Source organism: Micromys minutus (assembly GCF_963924665.1).
Source record: "Micromys minutus genome assembly, chromosome: 29".
NCBI lineage: Eukaryota > Metazoa > Chordata > Mammalia > Rodentia > Muridae > Micromys > Micromys minutus.
The window spans coordinates 9,177,470-9,200,835 of NC_137964.1; the positions used below are offsets into that span (position 1 = coordinate 9,177,470).

General features: G+C 37.8%; 1 protein-coding gene across 4 annotated transcripts in view; it reads right to left on the reverse strand.

The window, feature by feature from the left end:
* LOC308439385 (NEDD4-binding protein 2-like 2) overlaps positions 1–23,366 on the reverse strand; it is a 60,930-nt gene that overhangs the window by 22,753 nt on the left and 14,811 nt on the right. For 3 of the 4 annotated variants that reach the window (XM_080941172.1, XM_080941171.1, XM_080941173.1), the window contains exon 6: positions 21,640–21,786. In XM_080941172.1, coding sequence (XP_080797298.1) covers positions 21,640–21,786 — 147 coding nt within the window. Of the gene's footprint in view, positions 1–21,582; positions 21,787–23,366 lie in introns of those variants that run through there. The other variant, XM_080941174.1, reaches the window with a different exon arrangement.

Sequence of the window (23,366 nt, forward strand, 5' to 3'; positions counted from 1 at the left end):
ATTAATCACTAACATTATAAGTACAAAGTCATCTTCTCTCTGGACCTAGGAAAGTTCGAAGGTGTAATCCTAACCTTCAGATGGTTCTAGCAAACAGCAGTATTGAGGGGGGCACTATTTACCCCTATCAACTACCCTCATCTCAGTTCTCTGAGACTCCAGCTGCTCCATCTAGGAATTAGGAGAAAAAACAAAACAGCAGCAGATAAGAACACATATATCCCAGACATTGGGGGGATAACCTGTGGTCCTAGCTTGTAAGACTACCAAAATATTTATCATTAGGCAAATGGAGGCCCTAGCCTTCCCAATTATGTAGTCCAATTCTTCAGGATTTCTAGAGACCCATCAACTATGATTGGGGACTCCAAAGAGCCCCCAGATTACTTCTCTAGCACAGCAATCAAGCTGACTGGTTAATATCCATGTCATTAACTTTCCCTTACTCCCCTCCACCTCCCAATGAAATGTGCTTCTTGAACCAGAAACATGCCTGTTCCCTTGTGTTTCCTATAGTTTAGCCTGTACTCTTCCTCTCCCTAGCCAGACCTTCGGAGATAGTGGGTCTTGACAGGAATGAAGCTGCCCTCTAGCTCAGATATGAAACCAAAAGCGTGGACATTTCTCAAAAGGAATGTTTGGCTATGCTGAGGTGAATCTCAGGCTGTCACGGCCACGGACTCCCCAGTGTCTTCATGTAACACCTGCAGCCTCCCTAGAGTTTTTGAATTAAGCAGTCAGTAAGAGAACAGACAGGCTGAAGATAGGCCCACTATCCTGTTACACAATCTTACTACTATCTTTTTATAAAGGCTTATGCTGCTAAGCTATCTCTTTTGACCTCCCTTCTGACATCTTTATAGTTTGCTCTGGTGAAGAAAGTCAGACTCTTGTTCACTGTACTGAAGGATGGAGTTAATAAGCAGAAATACTACCAAATTCCTAAGCACCAGCATGAAAGATGTGTTTCCTCGATTTCTGTCCCCCTCTCTATTGTAGAAGTCATGAACTTTACTTTGGAAATGGGTTCCCAAGCATGTTCCCTTTTCTTGTTTGTCTCTAAGAAGCATTAGTCCTCAAAGCACAATACTAGCAGAGAAACAGAGGAAACTGCACCACTAAAATGGCCAGAAATATTTACTCATTACAGTAACCCTTCCCTGCACTAATTTTATGCAGTTACCAAACCAATGCCAGTAGGTGCCTCAGCCTCTCAAGCTGTTTAACAATGTGATGTGTCTAACCTCCCAGTTGGTAAGATAGGCATAGGTACCCGTTTCTACTATTATTAACAGGGTACTATTATTACAATTTATTAACATAAATTGTTACCTTCCACAGGAAGAGTTTTGCTATTTGTTTACAAGAAGTTGTAGTTGCATTGCTTTAAAAAAATCTTCATAGACTTTGACAGTAATTTTATGTGCATTGAATAACGTATTATTGTACAGTTTGGTGTATTGACCTGCATTTTAATTTTTTTTCTAGGAACTCACTTTTAGCATATATATATACATATTTTTTTTTTTTTTTTAAGTCAAAGCTTCAGATAATTCAGACTGGCCTCAAACTTGCTACTTGGATGGCTGTGAACTTCTGATCTTCCAAATGCTGGGATTTCAGCCATGTGCTACACTCAGTTTTATATAGAGCTGGTATTGAACTTGGATGTTGCACATACCAGGCAAACCCTCTACTGACTGAGCTCCACCTCTAGTACTATGGGAAAATTTCAAAATCTACTCTTAACTAGACTGAGCAGCATCTACTTACAACAGTGAGCATGACTCACTTCTGCTAAAAAGTTTCAGAGACTTCTTCAGTGATTCCTGTTGCCTGGTTCCTGGTTTGGTCTCTGACCACTTCTCTAGAGCAGGACTTTCAAACATCATGGCTGGCAGCTTTTCACGTGGGTGACAAACAGAACCTGTAAGAAGAGTTCCCAAGCTTTGGGAAAAGAGGCCTCTTTGGTCAATTCTGGCAGTCTTTAAATGAAGCAGAAGAGGCTGAGGCTCACTGAAGCCTACCTTAGATGCCAAATGTGCTCCTGTCATTCCCTTGAGTATCCATATCTGTGTTTCCAGTTCAGACGTCTCTGAATTATGAACACATTCAGCACCTGAGCCTGGATGTCAAGAATGTAGCTGAAGCTTATCATGTCCCCGACTACATTTTCCTTCCTAAATGTGCCCTCCTGCTGAACACCTATCCCACAGTAACTCCAAATTTACCTTTTCATACCTATTACTTGTCTAATTCAATCATCTGTCCCTCTAGTCAACCATTTCTCACTCGTCTACCTCTTGATTTCATTACAATTGTTTCAAAATGTTTTTGTGTACATGTGTGTGGTTGTATAGGAGTCCAGAGTCCAGTAGAGGACACTGGTGTCCTGCTCTCTCTCTCTACCTTGAGACAGGGTCTCTCACTTAACCTGCAGTAGGCCCAAATGACTCTCTGATCACTAAGCCCTACAGCCACCATACCTGGATTCTGGAGATTTAAACTCAGTACCCGACATCTGTGCAGCAAGTGCTCTTACCTGCTGAGCCATCTCCCTAGCCCTCGTAAGTCACAGATATCTTACTTGGGTTAATTCACATTATATAATCCTGCGGCCATTCTTGCATCACTAAAGTCATTGTTAAAAGGGTAGCTGGGCTGGATTGCCCTCTTTGCTCAGAACTCAGTGGCATCCCTTCTCAACCATGGTAAAGGTCCATAGACCGATTTCCCTCCGTGAGTTAACTACCCTCCATTGGACAGTGAAAGCACAGTTCCACTAATACATATCTGTGCACACAACAAATGTTTTACTGCCTCTTTTCATTAGACTCACATTCTTCCAACCATGATCAAGATTTTTTTCCTGCCCTAGAATTTCAGCTTCCACCCATTACTCTTCCACAGTGAGTACTATTAGGGAAAAGCATTCTGAGCTGTATATGGTAGCCCAAGGCTGTAATCTCGGCACTCAGGAGGCTGAGGCTGGAGGATCACAGGTGCAAGGCAACCATGGGCTCTCCAGTAAGTCCCAGGGAGTCTGGACTACAAAACGGGATGGAAACAAAGCACAAAGGCCTTTTTCTTTTCCATACTTTCTGTAGTTTAGTTACTAAGCTGTTTGTCTATGGGTCCTGAGTCAGTTCCCTACAGTCACCATGGTCTTCCCTGTTTTGGGCCTATGGATTCAATCTTTATGCTTCTGCTGGACTTTCTAGAGTAAGATTACTAAACTAGAGAAAGGTTAAATGGAGTTAATTTCCCTCTGCTCACTTCCTTCCAAGCTCCATGTCTTTCATGAGCAATAAAGGCAGTGAAGGAAGGTTCTAGTCCAACTTGAAAAATTATCCCTCCCAGGTTGGGTGTCATGGTACATTCATGTAAGTCCAGCACTCAGGGGGAGGCAGGAAAACCAGGAGTCAGGGTTATTCTCAGCTATACAGGGACTAAGGAGCCAGCCTGGAATATATGAGAAAATGTCAAAAAAAGGAGGAGGAGGAAGAGAAAGAAGAAGGAAGGAAGAAGAGGGAAAGGAGGAAAAAGAAAAAAAGGAAGGAGAAAAGAAAAAAGGGCCTAGAGAAAGCTTAATAAAGAGCTTTGCTCTACCAGAGGATCTATGTTCAGTTCCCAGCACCGATATTGGCCAGGTTACAACCACCTCCAACTTTAGCACCAGGGAGATCCACCATCTCCAAACTCAGCAGGCACTTTTACGCATGTGTGCATATCCTCACAGACACCCATATATATGGACAGATATTTTTTAAAAATGCAGTAATTTAACCCCTTATCATAAAACTATAATGCATAGCCAAATAAGGCAAGCCTGGAAGAGTCCCAGACCACTCAGAACAAGACTGCCATTCTTTTCTCCTTCCAATCTCATTCAGTTCCATTTTGGTTCCTGACCACAGACTGTCTCTCATGCCTTCTTCCAGTATTTTCTGAGTCTAGCATTTCCTAGTACAGCATTTGGTATTAACCTTGTTATACTCTGGCTGCCTTAGACAGACGCTCACCAAAGCGTCTGGAATATACCAGACCCAGGCATCCAATATGAACTCTGTGTCTTCAGCAAGTCTACCTGGATTTCAAAATGAATTCATTTATAACACTGAATATACATTTCTCAGTGTGCTGAGTATATATGTATTAGAGCATGTTATTAGCATGCCTGAGCCCTGGATTCACAGAACTACACATCTCTGTGTACACACACACACACAACACACACACATACATCTATAGAGTTCTGTATTCATTCAATATTACATGAACTGATCCACATCTTGTTTGTAAGGTCTGAATAATTAATAAAACGGATAAGCTGACCTTTCTTGATTGCCTTTCTCTGCTGAATGCTATATATCTTGCTTACTAATATGGTTTTTACTTTTTTTGAGACAAAGTCTACCTATGCAGCTTAAATTGGTCTCCAACTTATGATTCTATTAATTCCACCTTACAAATACAAGATTTATAAATGTATATTTCACACCTTAACAAACAGAACCACGTTCCTATGAACTGATTTTAGATACTTTTTCTGAGTATGAGAGCCTCAGTGAGGACAGAGCACTGGCACACCATGAAAAGGTCAGAGCAGAGCTAATTTAGAAGTCAACAGGCTGACAGGAGTCTACCCTAGAACCGTATGGGTCTCTCCTTCCCCGCCTGCACATGCTTGCTCACCTGTCTACTGTCTTCTGACGACTCTGTCACTTCCGTAGCTGTTTATAGAAAGAGCCTGTGTCTGCTCAATCTGATGTTCCTGTCTTGAATGACTCATTCACAGGAGCCCAGGCTGCTATTAACTAGCAATTTCACATGGGCACACGAACATCACACAGAACATTATGTACTCTAAGGGGGGGGGGGCCTCCATGAAAAACGAGACAGGAAGAGGGCTTACTATTTCCATTAATTCTTAAGAGAACGCCATACAAAGCCTGAGTTTAAAACAATCCTGGTTTTGTTAAAAAAAAAAAATCTCTATGGATATTTTCTGACTATTCCATGAAATGCTAGCACTTTGTCAGAAACAGGCTCATTATCCATTTCCACACTATTCATTGGTAAACCAAACCCACGATACACAGAAACAGCAACAAAATACTAAGAAATTTTTAATTGTACTAAATTATAAAGAACTAGGCATATGAACTTTACAACTTCAAAAGGTATAGCAGATCGAATTCTACGAAAAATCCATACAACATAGATGAAAAGTCAGTGCCAGTATCCGTAAAAAGGTACATGTAATGGCTGGAAGAATGGCTCAGCAATTAAGAGAACTTGTTCTTTCTGTTCAATTTTGGTTCAGTTCCCAAAACCTACATTGTGTTACATAATGGCCTGCAATTCCAGCTCCAGGGGATCTGATGCTCTTTCATGGCCTACAAAGGTATTACATGCATGTTATGCACATACATACAATAAAAACAAGTATGTTTTTAAAAGGCACATGTATCATTCTATAGGCTAATTCCTGTCTCTAAGTGATTTTGATAAATCTAATGAAAAAATGAAGCTTTACTCTTCTGGGCCTCTCACAGCATCTCTAACTAGTTTAATCTCTCCTGCGCCTATACTTAGTGCATTTCAAGCATCAAACAGTGAGCATATACAAACACAACCACAGAACTTTATGTCAAAACTGTTAGGCTGAAGAACTAACATACTCATGTTGCCTGTTCCACCTGACCACACTATTAAGGTACTATCATTTGTGAGGAAACCTCAGAAAATCAAGTCATCTACTCAAAACTAACCTCATATCATGTTACTTGAAATTCCAAGTCATACTGGCAGTTTCTAGCTCCCACTGCCCTTTAGAATCATCCCTAAGGTAACTCCAAAAGAGTCTAAAGCCACAGAGTCATGCACTTCGTGCCCTGTGAACACTCCCAATGACATCCCTCTCAGAGAGCTTGAGGCTTGGTTCCCTACCTTTCCAAGAGAGCAAATCACACAAACATTTTGGTCTTACCTTAGATGCAGAAGATAATCCTACTATATGATATTCTATTATATTTACACCATACCAGTTCATTTTTGTGACAGAGTTCCACTACATGTGATCTAATTTCCAAGAACATTATTTCTTAAAGACTTATTTATGTGAGTACTCCGTCGCTGTCTTCAAACACCAAAAGGGGGCATTACAGATGGTTGTGAGCCACCATGTGGTTGCTGGGAATTGAACTCAGGACCTCTGGAAAAGCAATTAGTGCTTTTAACTGCTGAGCCATCTCTCCAGCCCAACAGAATTTTTTTTTAATGTACATAAATTGGAAGTACTTTGTGGCCTAAGAAAAAACCTGCTGATTTCCACCTGGACTTGGAACTGCTCTGATCTTGATCTGGCAGTACTGTCTTGCTATTGAAAGCTGCTGACCAGTCAGGATCGTGGCTGCTGCTGGCTGTGCTATCTGTGGCAAGGGCTTAAAATGGTAAGAGTCTGTACTGATTGACTCTTCCATTTGTGAGGCTTTTCTGTAACATGAGATGCTGTTTGACAGCATTCTGTTCACAAATTTCAAATTACCACCTAAATCGATACAATATTTTAAATTGTTTGCTATCATTTTACCTTTGTTCATACTTCTTGAGGGATAGACCCCAAGGAACTTTTCTTTGACCATGTGTAGGAGGCAACCCCCAACTATGACCTTTTACAGTGAGACTGTAGTCAGTCATATCTTCAACCTCCCTTATAACTCTGGTTCTCTTGCCATTTCTATCATACCTAGTTAGCTTGTCCCCTGGAGTCTTTAACCATTCAGTCAGTCTGGGAGACAGAAATCTACTTCCCAGTATTGTTCTCCTGTGAATCACATCTTATAACGAGTCCTTTCCAGCATTTTGGTTTTACTTTGACAGAGTTACCAAAGGCTCACCACTTTAGCTAGACTTACGAAAGATGTTTCTTTAAATGCTATACTTAAAAAGGTGGAGTTACTCCTTGAATCACATGCTATAGAATGGATTTTGTGATCAGGCATAAGAACTCATCTCTGCATTTTTGAATGATCAACCAGGTCATATATATAGCCACAGGATGCCTTTTCTCATCAGGTATCAATACTGGACGATACCCAGATATGCTGTTATCAAGGCTTTGTTGATCCATTTGTTTGGCATAGACAGAGTAGCTTCCAAATGACGGGTGGCCTTAGGACTTCTGAATTTAGCAAGCAAGCACTAGATTCAACTTAAAAGTTACCAGTTGCCAGAAATCCTGTTGAGACTTTTCTTTTAGCTCTTGAAGCCAAGGCTCAATAGCTATGAAAGGCTTGTATGGCATTCTCTTCCAATAAAAACAAACCCTTCATTATAGTGAAGGGTATTTAGTGTGGCTACCTTCCTCAATTACCTTAACTAGGTCTTCAATAGCAATGAAAGCACTACATGGCATCTTCTCCCAATAGCCAGCCTCAGTGTGGCCACCTTCACAAATTACCTTAGCTAGGTTTTCCAGATTATTTGCTACAGCTTCTGTGTTGATATTTGCTATGGTGACTGTACTTTTCTTAGACAGTGTCTTTCCTTAGCCCTTGGGAACCAATTTCTGCTAGCTTTAAACTTTCTGTACTCGGTTTTAGCAGAACTGAAGTTTTGTTAGGGCCATTGCTTAATGGAATGTTGAGGCTAGTTTGATTTTCTAACTGTAGTAAATTTTTATCATCGGAAAGTCTAGTTCTGGGCTGAAGAGATGGCTTGGCAGTTAAGAGCACTCACTGACTGCTCTTTCAAAGGTCCTGAGTTCAATTCCCAGCAACCACATGGTGGCTCATAACCATCTGTGATGGGATCAGATGCCCTCTTCTGGTGTGTCTGAAAACAGCTATAGTGTACTCTTTTTATAAATAAAAAAGTCTAGTTCTTAAAATTCATGTTTGCACCAGAGTACCACTTTGTAATTTTCTTTAAGAACTTTTATTTTTAGGGGCCAGAGAGAACAACTACATTCAATTTCTGATTCCTAACTGTGGTGGCTTAACAGCTCTTTTTAAAAAATTGATTAATTAATTTATTATAAGTACACTCTAGCTGTCTTCAGACACACCAGAAGAGAGCATCAGACTGCGTTATAGATGGCTGTGAGCCACCACGTGGTTGCTGGGATTTGAACTCAGGACCTCTGGAAGGGCAGTCAGTGCTCTTAACTGCTGAGCCATCTCTCCAGACCGCTAAACAGCTCTTAACTCCAGTTCTAGGGGATCCACACCCGCTTCTGGCCTCCACAGGTATCTGGATATACATGGTGCACCAACATACATGCAGGCAAAACACTCATATGCATAAAATACCTTAAGGTTCTTTTTTAAATTGAAAAAAAAGAAAAGATTTTAATCTGCATGCAAATCATGGCTGATTGCTTGGCATAAGAGGACTAGCTTTTGGCCCATCTCAGCTTTCAGAATACCTTTCTCAATGATCTCTTACTAAAAAAAATACAAATTTAACAATTATTTACTTTGTACATGCTTATGTATATGTGCATGACGTGCATGGGGGGGGGGGGGTCATGCCACTGTGCAGCTGTGGAGGTCAGAGAACAACTTGGTTTCACTGTGTAGATTCTAGGTGACCTTCCTCAGGTTTTCAGATTGGCAGTAAGTGCCACGGCCCACTAGGCCATCTTGCTGGCTACTGTTTTTAATATTTAATGGAAGTGAGACTTTCAACACTTAGGACCATTTCTCGGTTAAACCAGCCAACTTTCAAGGATGGCGGTGGATGGAGTAATCTACCTTACTTTTCTGGTCCCACCACTCACACATACATTGTGCTCATTATTCTGTTCAATCATTTCAAGTCTAAAATAGTCAGGGCTAGAAAGATGACTCTCACACATACAGACACTTGAGTTCAATACCAACTGCAGTGCTGCAGAGAGGGATACAAGTTCCTAGGACCCGACGGTCAGCCAGCCTAGTTTAATTGGTGAGTTCCAGGCCAGTGAGAACCTATGATTTATTACCTCTTCAAAGGCCTTCCACCTGCAGTCATATTCTAAGTACAGGAATTATGACCTCCACATACAAATGTGAGTTGAACATACTCTTGTGTACAATGCTGGCATACGACTCTATCTGCAGCAGCTCCTAAATTTTAACCCATTCTATCAACTCTTACATCCAAAATCTCATCTAAGTGTCATTAAAATCAGGTATGGCTGGACTAGTGATCTGTTCTAACGCAGAATTCTCCTCAGCTATGGGCCTGTGAAACCAGAAAAGTTATCTACTGCAAAATTCCAATGGTGAGATAAACACAAAAATATGCCTCTTCCAAAAGCAAGAAATGAAAATATGATAGGCCACACAATAGGTCCTGCAACCTGGCAAGGCAAATGCCATTATTGTTTTTATTGGTAATGATGGTTTTCAGACTGGGCCTTTGTAGTCTCTAGGCTGTGTAGCTAAGACTAACCTTGAATTTTTGATCCTCCTACCTCCACTCTTGAATGGTGTAGCTACAACTACCACACCAACTGGGGATTGAACCTCAGAACCTTGTGCATGTTAGACAAGCACTCTTTTTTGTTTTAATAATTCCTTAAAGATTTATTTATTTTATATATGTGAATACACTGTAGCTGTCACTGCCTTCTGACACACCAGAAGAGGGTATCAGATCCCATTACAGATAGTTGTGAGCCACCATGTGGTTGCTGGGAATTGAACTCGGGACCTCTGGAAGGGTAGTCATTGCTCTTAACCTCTGAGCCATCTCTCCAGCTCCTAGGCAACCACTCTTATCAAATTAAGTCCACACTTAGCTTTTAAATGTTTAAGTCTCATAGGATTATAAGACCTATAATCTTAGACTGAAGCTGTAAGTCTGAAGCTAGTTAGGCTACTTAGTAAATGTTTAAAAGGAACTATAATCTTTCTAGGTTCCATACTATATTACTTGGCTTAATATGAGTGGCAATTCTGTCTTTTAGGCCAGGGTAATAACATAACCTCCTCCACATGAAGGAGTAGCCTAACTTATAAGGACCCGAACCCTCTGTTCTATGGTGACAGTGGCCCTATTAAGATCTTCTGGATCAGTAGTTCTCAACCTTCCTTATGCTGTGACCCTTTAATATAGCTCTTGATATTTTGATGGCCTTCAACCATAAAATTACTTCATTGCTACTTCATAGCTGTAATTTTGCTATTATTATGAATAATAATATAAATAGTAATATAATGTAAAAATGATCTTAGGTGACCCCTGTGAAAGAGTTGTTTGACCACCCAAAAGGGACTGAAAACCAGTGTTCTGGATCTGTCTTTTGTTGAAGATAATGCATTCTCACAAGCAACTCTCTAAACCCACATGTAGGAATCCCTGAACTTGCAGACTTCTTTCATTTTGTCGCATCACTGACCCTCAGCTGGCAGCAATCCTACTACTATACAGCTCTGCTCTACTCTGGCTTTCAGTGGCTTCTGCTGACATGGCTGTCTAGATACACACCGTTTCCAGATCATTATTTGTGATTTCTCAAATATGGCATGAGCATTTTTCTAAATCTTCAAGTTTTAGTTCTTTTGGGCTTAATAAGTCATTCTTCAACTCACCTCTATTATATTTTACTATAAGCAACAAAAGACATCAGGTCACACCATGAATATTTTCCTTAGAACTGTCAGCTTTAGGAGCTGGCAAGATGACTTTACAGGTACAGTGCCTGCTTCGGATCTGACAACCTGAATTTGATCCCCTGATCTCATATGGTTCAAGTATCAGGTCCAAAGGAAATTCCAATTCCCCAAATTTCAAAAGGCTCCCCACTATCCAGAGATGATCTCAACTCGGACCATCAGACTATTTCTGTAGGTTAAATAAGTCAACATTCCTCAGGAACTTGTGAAACTAACTGGTCCCTATCTACCAAACAGAGTCATTCCCTGTATCTAGGGCAGAGAGGACAATGCAACCTGAGGGGCCTATCTGCATATCGAAGTTCATGCTGAGACAGGCACTGTAGTGCATGCCCTTTCATCCCAGCACTCAGTTCAAGGCAAGCCAAGGATACAGAGAATCAAACCAAACCAAACCAACCAAACCTCATGCTGACCTCCAGGGTTCCTCAGTACCACAATACGTGTTACTCATTTCTAAGTCCATTCTAGCATTCTAGCCCTTCTCACCTGCTTCTATCCTCAGCTCGCTCCAGGTCACAGGCTTCCTTCTCCTCAACCACACTCTTATAGCCATGCTATTTTCAATGTTTTCCCTAGTCTCTGATATTCTCCTCTCTCGTGGCCAGCCCTGGCCATGCACAGACTGCTGGTCATGGTCGGTCTACATCTTTTCTCTGCTCTAGACTCTTTCAGATGCTTCTGGTTTTTCTCTTTCATGTCTACAACTAAAACCATCCCCTTAACCACGTCATAGTCATCACACCATTAGCTCATTAGCAAGGAGAACTGACTCTCCTTGTTGTCCCTGACTACCACATATGCACCACAGCACACATGCCTTTCCTCCTGCCTGCCACGCACAAGCATGTACACACATACACATGCTATATTACAATGTAATAAAAGTAAAAAGTTCTAGCTAAATATCCAAATTCATCACTTATGAGTGCATCTATTTTCTACAAAACATAATAATTTGGGGGCTGGTGAGGCAGATCAAAGGTTAAAAGCACACACTGCTCTTGCTTGTAAATGATCTATTTTTCTCTGGGGGTCTTTATGTGTTCAGTCCTTTGAATAAATCTTTGAATCAACTGCCTCTTGTCTTTGAAGGATGTGGTCTCAGTTACTTAATTGTACTACCTATAAATGTAGGCATGTTCTGAGTACTAAAGGCTAGAATTTCAATGTATGAATTAGGAAATCACAGTTCAGCCCAAAACAAGTTGGAATAAGTTAGAACAACTATGTTCACTTATCTGAAAACTGAATAACACTTTTCCATCCAACATGCTAGCTGATCATGTGATGGAGAAGCAAAACAGATACATTCTTCAACTCATACAGATGGCTGTTCAGTGGTATGGGTCACAGGCAAATGAAAAAAAGAATATACTGAAGACCTATTTTAGGATTCATCAGCTCTGGAATGTGCACACAGGAAGAGTATGGAAGTGAAACGTGTGCAGAAAGAGGAGCAAGCCAGTGCACTCAAGTACAGGAAAGAAAAAGAGAAGACTCAATGTTTGCAGTTGGGTGAGAAAGAGGGATGATGTAATCCAGTATCTTAATTACCACACCATGACCACTGGACTCTGTCCTAAGAACAATGGGGAAACAACTGAGGATTTAAACACAATTATGTTTTTTTTGAGCTGGGGTTTCTCTGTGTAGCCCCTGGCTGGCCTCAAACTCAAGAGACTCACCTGCCACTGGGATTAAAGGTGTGTACTACCACTCCCTGGCCACGATGTTTTTATTCTGGAAAGATTACTAGCTGGGAAGAGACACTGGAACTACAGATACTTTTTCTTCAACCAAACACAGGGAATAAGAACATCCCTTTTATGAAAATCTGTGAAATGTTAGCTGTTAAAACCCACAATCGAGAAATATTTTAGGTGGTAAACTTCACAAATCCCTTTTGATGGATTGAAAATAAACTGGGTGGTGGTGGGTATGCTTTTAATCCCAGCATTTCAACAACGAGGCCGAGGCAGGTGGATCTTTGTGAGTTCAAGTACAGCCTGGACTACAAACTGAGTGCAGGACAGCCAATGATGTCACACAAAATCTTTGTCTCATTAAAGCCACCAAAAAAAAAAAAAAAAAAGTCACCTGCTGAGGTCAGTTATCTTTCTGAGTTTGAGTCTTCCTGGTCCAGGGCAGCCTATACTGAAAAATTATGGCTTGAAAAACAAAAACAAAACAAAAAAACCCAACCAACCAAAACAAACAAATAAACAAAAAACAAAGTCCAACAAAACCAAAACAACCCCATCCTCAACAACAACAAAAAGAAAATAAAAATTATCAGACTTCAAGTTTTTTATTTGTGAAACCCAGTGGGAAGGTAAATATTTACATTCCAGAAAATTCTGGAGACCCAGATTTTAAGAAACCACAGGTTTATAGGAGCTTTTCAGGATTGAAAAAGGAAGTCTGATAATTCAGAACAAAGTAGAGGTCAAGAGGCTTCTTTTTACCATGGGACAGAACACTTTTCTTAAAAGCAAGGCAAACTTAGATTTGGGGTTAATTCACTTAGCAATAAAAGGGTAGACACTTTTTTCCCCTCTATGTAATAAAGACTGAAAACTTATTTTTCATCCAGAATGAGTGAGTTCTTTCTGCACTGGTGCTTTTGCTCCACATGTATATGTATGTAATATGAGGTAAGTAGCTGGGTCCAACAGGAGTGTATGAAGTATGAATGTGCACATGAATGCGTATATGAATGTATGTATGTTTATGCATATTCACTTGTGTAAAAATTTTTCCTTCTGTAAGCTGTCTTCTGGTTTAATACAAGTGTATTGCTCTAAAACTCCCTCCTGACTGGCAAGCAAGAGGCAAGGCTTCTGGGCGAAAGATAATTCACCCAGAGGCCTGCAGCTTCTGGCTTCAGAGTAACTTAGAGTGAAAACAGATAATCATTATTATAGGAAGCAACCTTAATTTCTCTTAAGACCAAGTCTTGCACCTACCAATGCTCTTCTCCCTTGGCTGCTTCAGAGAGTACCTAGCTAGGGGCTAAGTTCCCAGCATCAGAGAGATTTTCTGTTTTGGAATTTATACTGAGGATCACACTCCCCAGTCCTTTTGAGAACTTTTGAAAGTTTTCAAGAACATTTTAGTGGATCACTTTAAGATTAGGATAACAACTATCTGTATATTTTTTTCCCAGATGTGTCTAGGAAAGTGCTGATAACTAGACTTGATCATAGCTCACGATCATCCCTAAAGCCTCTTGGTAACATCAATCTGGAGAAAGGGGCTCTGGTATGACACCAGACACACCATGTAGTTATCAAATGTGACTGCTTACAAAACAAACTCCCTGTAAAGATGCCGTTTAGACTAATGTTTTCTTACTATCTGATTGCTTCAGGGAGAAGCCTAGGGCCCGGGTGTCACATTTAACCATGTGCACTGACTTCTGTTACAAAAAAGTAAAGCTGTACAGATACCACAAACATGAAAGAAACAAGATCTAAGCTTCCATGGCACTGACATTCTGAAGACATTATGACAATCTTTCTTACTATTTCATTCTGGCCTCTACTGTTTTTTAAACAGCAAATGGTAAGGAGGTCAGGGTACACCATCTTCAACTATCGTTCCCTTAGAATCTTAATCATTATTTTTAATTATTTAAAAATATCAGCCCATTTTCTATGCTTGTATTTGACAGAAATATAAATAAAACACCACAAATTGAATCTATAGCCAATATTAAAATTCACTATTTTCCAAGAAATCTGCTGCTTTCTAGTTCCTGGGTTCAAAGTTACAATAATCCAGTCATAAAACCAATGCCATCTATCTCCTATCATGTAGCTTTGCCTACTTAAAGCAAATCTAAATTGTCATCAATAAATGATACTACCACAAACTGCTCTTAAGCAATTAAGAAACAAAAGTCAAGCCCAGTTCATTAATTTATTTTAGTAAAAACAAAGTCAAATATTCAACTCTCTAGTGTATAAACATTTTCCTTATAAAACTTATTGAACATGTTATTTATGAAGCAAACTTAAGAAATTGCTTTCTCTAGTCTTTAATTTTTGAAAATTAATTTAAAGCATCAAAAGAGAAAAACAGATGGAATTTCTACAACACTTACAGCTAATACAGGTAAGATAATAAACAGGCAAAACAGAAAAATAAATAAGACCATGCATAAATAATGTTTACCCATTTTAGGGAATGCTGTCTGAAAATTAAGCATGACTAAAAATCCCAAATTGTACAATTTAATAATCCATTTATTGAATACTACACATTTCAAATGTGAGTTAAAATGAGAAATTTTAAAAATAAATGTTAAGTATTAAAAACACAACAGCAATTATTAACATTTTATATCAATATATAATTTGTGTAAAACACTTTTGAACATTAAACGGTTATCAATTATTTCTCTACTTTCAATATTGACTTTTCAAACACTGAGTAATTACTTCAGATTTAATCTAAATTAAAAATAGAGCTGTGTGGTTAAAGATAATGATATAGTCCTCCCTAAATTTAAATTTTTCCATCCCTTACTAGAGAAATACATATAGGACAAATTGTTTGACTTAAATGATGTTTCTTTTTGTAAAAGCCTGTATTAGGACTATGGCTCCACAATGGCAGGCATTAACCTGACAGAGTCATTTACATAAGTATCGGTAAACTAAGGTGCACTGAAGGAGGATTAACATTGAACTATGTAACATTAGTCTTCAGCTATCACCTATCAACTGAAACCTCCCAGCATCATAATTTCCGTTGCTCAAACACCTCCTCCTAAAATCTATATATACATCAGATCATTACACCATGTTTAGGAGAATCTCAACCAGTGAGCATCACAATGACAGATTTTCAAAATAAACCTTACAAATAATCCTTTTGTATCAAAACTGTACTAACCCACAGGGTCAGGAGAGTAAGTGCTGACCTGCAGTCACAGGTGAAGTTCACGTAGACACAGGGTTCAGTGGATCACAGGAAGGAAAAGCAAGTTACATAGTTTTGCTAGGCACTTACCCACCATCCTCACTAAGAATGTCACGTGGCTACAGGAAGACTGCTAAGCAGAAAACAGAAGAAAAGCACATATAGAAAAAGACTATGAAAGAAAAGAAACATGATGTCTAAAACTATTAAGAAAAAAGAATTTACAAGCCCTTTCTAAACAAATGTTCTTTCATTTGATATATATGAAAACAAAACAAAGCCGAACTCAGAACTCCAACTGGAGATGGAATAATTACAACTAGCCCTACAGGTAGAATGTTTCAATTTCTCGTATGAAGAGACAACTAAGACTACAACACAATGAGCACCACAGAAACCCCGATCTTTTAGTGAATGGCACTAAAGGCAAACGCAAGTTTAACCACAAATACAATTGAGAGGCGCACAACCCAGGAGCTTCTTTCTCAGCCTTCCCATTAGTTTACAAGAGGTGTTAAAACTTTGTAAGACCTGAGCGAGAATTACTAAGAGCGAGACAAGGCCTTTGATCCCAGTAACTGGAGGCAGAAGCAGGTGAATTTCTATGAGTTTGAGGCCCGCCTATCTACAGAGTGAGTTCCAGGACATCCAGGGCCACAAAGAAAAACTCTGTCTCAAAAAACAAAAAGCAAAAAAGAGGAGACTATCACCCCCAACACAAAACCCATAATGTCTTCAGTTCCCACCAAACAGGTGTAATGCTGGGTAATGTGGTTTTGTCTGGCTCTAAGATTAGCGCTTACACCATGGCTGTGTCTGAGCTACAAAAATACTTTGTTTTGAATACAGCTTACTGGAGTTAACAAACCACGCACCGAGAGGTGTATAATGTATATAATCATTGCAATATAACACCTGAACTGTTTCAGGGTTACTAATGAGAAATCATTGAAAAAAAAATAGATTATCTTTAACACAAATAACTAAAACTTCTATTAAATATCTTAAAAGAACTACTAAAATTTCCCAATTCAAGGAAGAATGGTGGAGCTTGCCTGTAATCTCAGCATTTAGGATTAGCAGCAGGGAGGATCAGGAGTTCAATGAGTTTGAAGTCAATTGTGAGTTATATGAAACCATGCCTTCTTTTTCTACAGATAAGACTCATTCTCTTTACTGTTGATGATCTCCCAAGAATTATCTTGTGGGCTTGAGAATGGCTCAGGGGGTAAAAACATTTGTCACCTAATGCAACTACCTGAGTTTAATCCCAGACCCTCACTCACATGATGGGAGCACTAATTCTTCCAAGTTGTGATCTGACCTCCACATGAATGAATGCAGTGGCACAGGCATACACATGCATGCATGCAAACACAAGCTGGCACAATTAAAAATGCACAAAACTCTAAGAGTTATTTGTGGCACAACATCCTTTTTCCTATATAAAACCTGAGAGTGATGATGTGCTAAGAATTTATATAAAAAGGTTCTAAATCATTATTTGTACACATATTAATTATAATCTAGATACTGACAACTATAATCATTCTTCCACAAGTTTTTAAAGTTTAACTACACTAAATCAATACTAATATACCATTCAATGTTTCCTCTAAAATTTAAAAAGTACAAAACGGTAAGAATTCTTTAGGCTTAAAACAGTTGACAATTTGGAAGTCAGAGAAATAACTCAGTGTTGAAGAGGACCAGCTTCAGTTCCCAGCACCCACCTGGCAGCTTACAATCATCTGTAACTCTGGTTCTAGGGGAATCCAATGCCATCTTCTGACACCCTAGGGTATTGTATACATGGTGAACATACATACATATATACATAAACAACATTTGAATAAAACAAAAACTTGACAATTTGAATCAACCTAAATATAAAAAAAGAACAAAACTGAAACAGATTATCACCAATGGCTCTTCTATAATCTATTTAGACAAAAACAACTCCTTGCTACTCTGAAGACAGTGTAAAGAAAAAAATCTGGCATCTATACAAAGAAATTATTGTTTTAATACTACCTTAATTTAAAAACAAACAAAAAATGTTATGCCAATAAGTTTGAGACACAGTTTCACTGGAATTTGCTATGTCAGCCAATCTAGCCTTGAACTCAAAGATATCTGCCTGCCTCTCCCTGTTGGTGCTGGGATTAAAGACATATGTCACCATGTCCAGGATGTCAATATTACTCTTTAACGCCTCCAACAGAATATTTTTCAACCTCCAATACAACTTTTATTTCCCAGTAAACTTACAAAAATATAGCTGATAATTTAAATGGGAGAATATTCATAAATTGTTCAACACATAAAACAACTTTAATCGGGGAGAGAGGAAATGAGTTCCTCCAGTACTTTGGGTTGGCCTCACAGTGGCCTCTCTTGCCTGGAGGAACACCACAGGTCAAAAAAATAAATAAATAAAATTAAAAAATAAAACAACTTTAAAATTACTAATTTAATCTACTCTATACTATCACTGAATTATCTCTTCTAAGTAGCCATACTATCAAAATGAAACTAATGTTTCCACAAATCTATTGTAACATATTTCTGTGTGTGGAGTGTAGATTAGAAAGTTATAACATTAGCCCTTCTCAGTTAAAGGATGCATGTCAACAGCATACATTTGCACTCCAGTGGACGAAGGATTTAACACATTTGTTCAGGATACTGCTAATGACAGTACAAGAAACTATATTTCTCTAACATTTCAAATGTCTTATACTTGATTTAATAAACTACTCATTTCATTTATCCTTACTCAGAAAGTTGGTTTCTGAGACGTTTGTAATAAAAATTTAAAGAAAATATGAACACTTCAAAGAACATTTAGACAATATAAATTTAATTTTAAATTATGAATCTTTTAGAAATTTATCAATATATAAAATTAGAAAGCTCAATAATCTATATTAAATAATAAACAAGCTTCAAGTACCTCAATCAACTGTCACTTCAACAACAAACTCAATTAATTTTACTTTTAAACAGATAAAATACATAAAGCAATGTTTTCTTTAACGGGGGCAATGGAAATAAACTTCCTAAGAACAATACTAAAGTTCACCTTTCTTATACTGAGTGCTTTAATAATAAAACTACAACAAAGATAACTATGTTTATCATATAGGTAGTTAATTTACTCTAAAGCTAAAACCAAAGAAAACCCCAAGTAATTCTAATTTGATCTTACTTTACTGAATTAGAAGCCATGTGACATATCCAAAACACAACAACTAATGGCTACTTAATTCTTTAGATGGACAGACAGCACACTACTGTAAGATGTGGCACTAGTAGCATTCAGTTACGTTCAAGTAAAAGAAAAAGATGTTGGAAATGAACAGGTCTATTTTGCATTGGCTTTTTAGCACCTAATAACTTATGATTAGTTGATTTTAGTAATTTTCATTACATAGTCACTCATTTCTTTTCTTAATTAGTCACAATACTTAACCAGTTTTGTACCTTCAAAAGGTCATAAAGAATGCAGACTTCCCTGCTTTAAATAAAATTAGCAATTTTAAAAATGAAACAGAAACGATTAATGATCTCTGAATGATTTCACTTGTTTTCTGTTTTGGGGGGACAAGGTCTCACTATGTATCTCTAGCTGTCCTGGACTTGCTCTTAAGAACAAGCTGGCTTCAAACTTGAGATCTGTCTGCTTCTCTGCCTCCTGAATTGAATATTAATCAGAAATAGAAGGAAATAATTCTGTCAAAAAATTGAGAAATTCACTTATTTATAATCTGCATCTTGCAAAGGCAAGCTTTTATTCTGTCAAAAACAAAAGTTGGCCAACTAAGAGCTTATTATTAAAAAAAACACTAGATTAACCTGGGCATGGTGTTGTAAACCTTCAATCCGAGCACTTGGGAGATAGGAACAGGCAGATCTCTGAGTTTGAGGGTAGTCTGGTCTACAAAGTGAGTTCAGGACAGCCAAGGCTACATAGAGAAAACCTGTGTTAAGAAACCAAACCATACCAAAACCAAACAAAAAAAAAAAAAAAAAAAAAAAAAAAAACACACACACAATAGATTAATAGCACTATCACTCTGAAATGAAGCTTCTTATTCACGTGTGCATGTACAAGTCTATGTGTGTGAGTGAAGGTGAGTAAGGGGCTAAAGGTATTGGAGTCCATGGAACTGGCGTTACAAGGGGTTATGAGCTGCCTCATATGGGTGCTGGTAATCAAACTTGAGTCCTTTGGAAGAGTTCTGAACCACTGAGCCATGTCCCAGTCCTCAAAAAGTTTCTTAAAGACACAGCACATCTAACAGTTGTTTTACTATCCCTAAGCTTAATTTTTTATTATGATTTTCAAACTGCGAATTTAAATAATATACTGGAAAACACAAATATAAATTAAAAAGCAATCTTATGTTAAAAAGATATATGTATATATACACATACACCTATATGTATATATACACAGGAACATGTGTTAGTATATTTTACTGTGTTTAGTTAAGATGAAAAAATCCATACAGACACAGATGTGCTAAACAAGATAAGATGACACAAGTTGGGATCTACTCAAACATGAGCAGCACAAAGCAATGCAGGTAAACAGCAGTCACAGCAGCTTAATGAAAATACTTAGTAGCCAACACTACATCTACTTTTCAGTCTCATGACTTTAAAAAAAATTTCAGCAAAATGTTTTAAAATAACAGAAAAATTACACGACTGAAGATAGGCTCTTTAGAAAAAAGTTTGAAAGTCATAAAATTTTAACATGCAAAGCATACACAGGATCATGATAAATTAACTTTTGAAATCACATTGCAATTAACTAGACTTTTTCTTAAGAAAATAAACCAGAGATTAAAGAATTCCTCTACAACACTGGGAACAAAGGTATTTTAGTAAGAGGTGGTGGAGTTGCTTTCCTGTACTACTCATTAGGAACAGATGAGGCAAAGCTGTATTTGAAGATGGTTTACAAGACTCTAAAATGAAAAAGTACAACTAAGTTTTTAAATTCTAAGTAAGAGAAAATAATCTAAGGAAGGAAGCTACTCAGTGAAAGAAACAGAGCTGACTTCACAGTAAGAACTAGAACCAGAAGAAAACACTTCACAGGACAAATGTTCTTTGCCAGCACTACATTAATTGTCCAAAATATTTTTATAACAGAATTATATTACATCAAACCGAACAACAACAAAAAAACTGAACCATTATCAGAACTGCCTGCCAGGTTTTTAAAATATGACTTGCCTCTACAGCCCTTCTACAAATCCAATTAGAAAGGAGTAGGGAACAGTCTGAGAATGATATACACTGTCTCTGGATTATGTGAACCCATAGAGCCAATAGAGAGCCTCTCTTCCTCCTCTGCTCTCCCCGAGAGAAAGGGGTCTTCATGTTTTTCTGTGTTGGTCCTACTGAATTCATCACAATAGAGATGGACATCGTATGTAAATAAATGATCCATGAGATGATAGTATACCTACTGTCTAACATTTGCTGGAAAATTGTTTGAACTAAGTTTAAATACTAATTATGGCTTAGAGCTAATTTTGTCACATTATGAATTAGCTGAAACATAATTTACTGGTACGCCAAATCAAAGGAATCAATTACAAAGTATTTTATAAAAAGCTGGTATTTCTGTATATTTAGGGTAATGAAACAGAAATGTTGAGTTTTATAAAAATGTAATGAACTATTAAAAAAGCAGTTCAACTGTATTGAAAAATAAAGTAGTTAAAAAATCCTAATTCTTTTTTTCATTCTACCAGTCACAATAACCAGAAATATTATCACAAAAGATTATAAAAACATTTAAAATACAATTTTATGCAATTTTTATTTGTATTTTAGGATCTAAACAACTTGCAGGGAATACCCTTGTGAAGCAACATTGTAGTTTTATTTGAAGCTATTCAAAAGTCAAGACAGGCTCACTAGTTTGCTCTCAAAGCTAATCAATATGTCAGCCAAACAGCCAACTTCTTAACAGTCATCTGTGATGGATACTTGACTATGTGAGCCTACAGAGCCTCCCCACCTCTGTTCCCCCTGGAGAGGAAGGGGTCTTTGTATGTTTTTCTCTGTTGGTTCCACTGAATTCATCACAATGGAGATGGACATTTGAAATTCGTAACGATCCAACATCTGAGCAATCTTCTTTCGAGACACACCATGTTTATTCCTCCTACCAAAAAAAATAATAATAATAAAATAAATAAATAAATAATAATAAAAAAGGATTTTAAATCTTTTCCCCCCTAATTTTTTTAAAACAAAGTATAGGTTTAGAGATTTAGCTGTTTTACAATTATAAAGTCTAAATGACATATTATAAATGAAAGACATAATTTGCTTTACACAAGATTCATACTTGCTATTTCAGAGGACATTAATTGTACCTTCTTACAGAATAGCTCATTAAAAATATCAGGTATACAGCAAATAAAAGATGTTTTCTAAAATTTGTTTTGTTAAAGAGAGAGAAAGAACATGAAGTTGAAGGGTGGGATGTGGGAGGAGTTAGGGGAGAGGAAAGAATATGATCAAAATATAATAGCAAGTGCAAGGCCCTGGGTTCAATCCTCAGCTCTGAAAAAAAAAAAAGAGACAAAAATAATAAAAAATTTTATATTACCAGCACCGTATTAGGAATACAGTATGATGCTGATTGAAAAATTAGATACAAACAACACATGTGATTTTAAAGTTGGAAAAAGGCAAAATTAAATCATAATATTAAGTCAAAAATTACAAGGTAAAATTTCCAAAAACTGTAAGCAGTAAGAGATTATTAGGTCTTCCCCCAAAACACCACTAACACCACCACTACAACCACACTGGAGTGTGATAAGTTTCTGAGAGAACAGTTGTGTTCTCATACTGAGGTGACAGCTGCATGTGTGTGTCACAATCAGCTTCAGTCTCTCTACTGCTAGGATTACAGACATGGGGCACCAAGCCTGGCTCTTCCTATAACTTTATAGGAGTTGTGGACAAGAAAAGTCATTTAAATACTCAGGTCTGTGGATATCTATTTACTCTCATAGTTTTTTACTACATGGCTCTGATTTAAGACAACTCAGGAACAGGTTTTCTCTATTTGTAGTATTGTTCTTGCTTTACTAACTAATTTTTCCTAGAAATAGGTTACAAACACGTCAACCTTTCTAATCAAATTTTGTTGTTATTCAATGATAGGGTTTCTCTGTAGCCTTGGCTGTTCTACAACTCACTTTGTAAACCAGGCAGTCCTCAAACTCACACTGAGAAGCCCTTGCCACACCTCCTGAGTGTTAGGATTAAAGAAAGGTGTGTGCCACCCCACCGGGTTGTAATCTCATGTTTTACAATCAAAAATTTAAGAACAACAACAGAGATAGAAGGGAAAAATAAAGAGATACAAGGTAAAAAAGAAATACAAGAAATAGAGTAGGGAAATTTATCAATGGTAGACTATCACCTTGGCATGTTTGAAACCCTAGGTTCAATCCCAAACACAACTGAAATAAAACTTTAAAAAGTTGGTAAACTATGACTAAATCTACAAAGGCCAAAACCAGCTATTTGATTCTATCCAATTCTTCCAAAACTCAAATTATGCTACATATCAGTTAAAATAAAGTAGCTGCTAATTTATATTTAGAAATTATTTTGCTAGGCATAGTGGCTCACATCTTTAATCCTAGAATTTGAGAGGCTGGGGTAGCCAGACCTCTGTGAGTTTGAGGCCATTCTAGTCTACACAGTGAGGTACAAGAAAGCTAG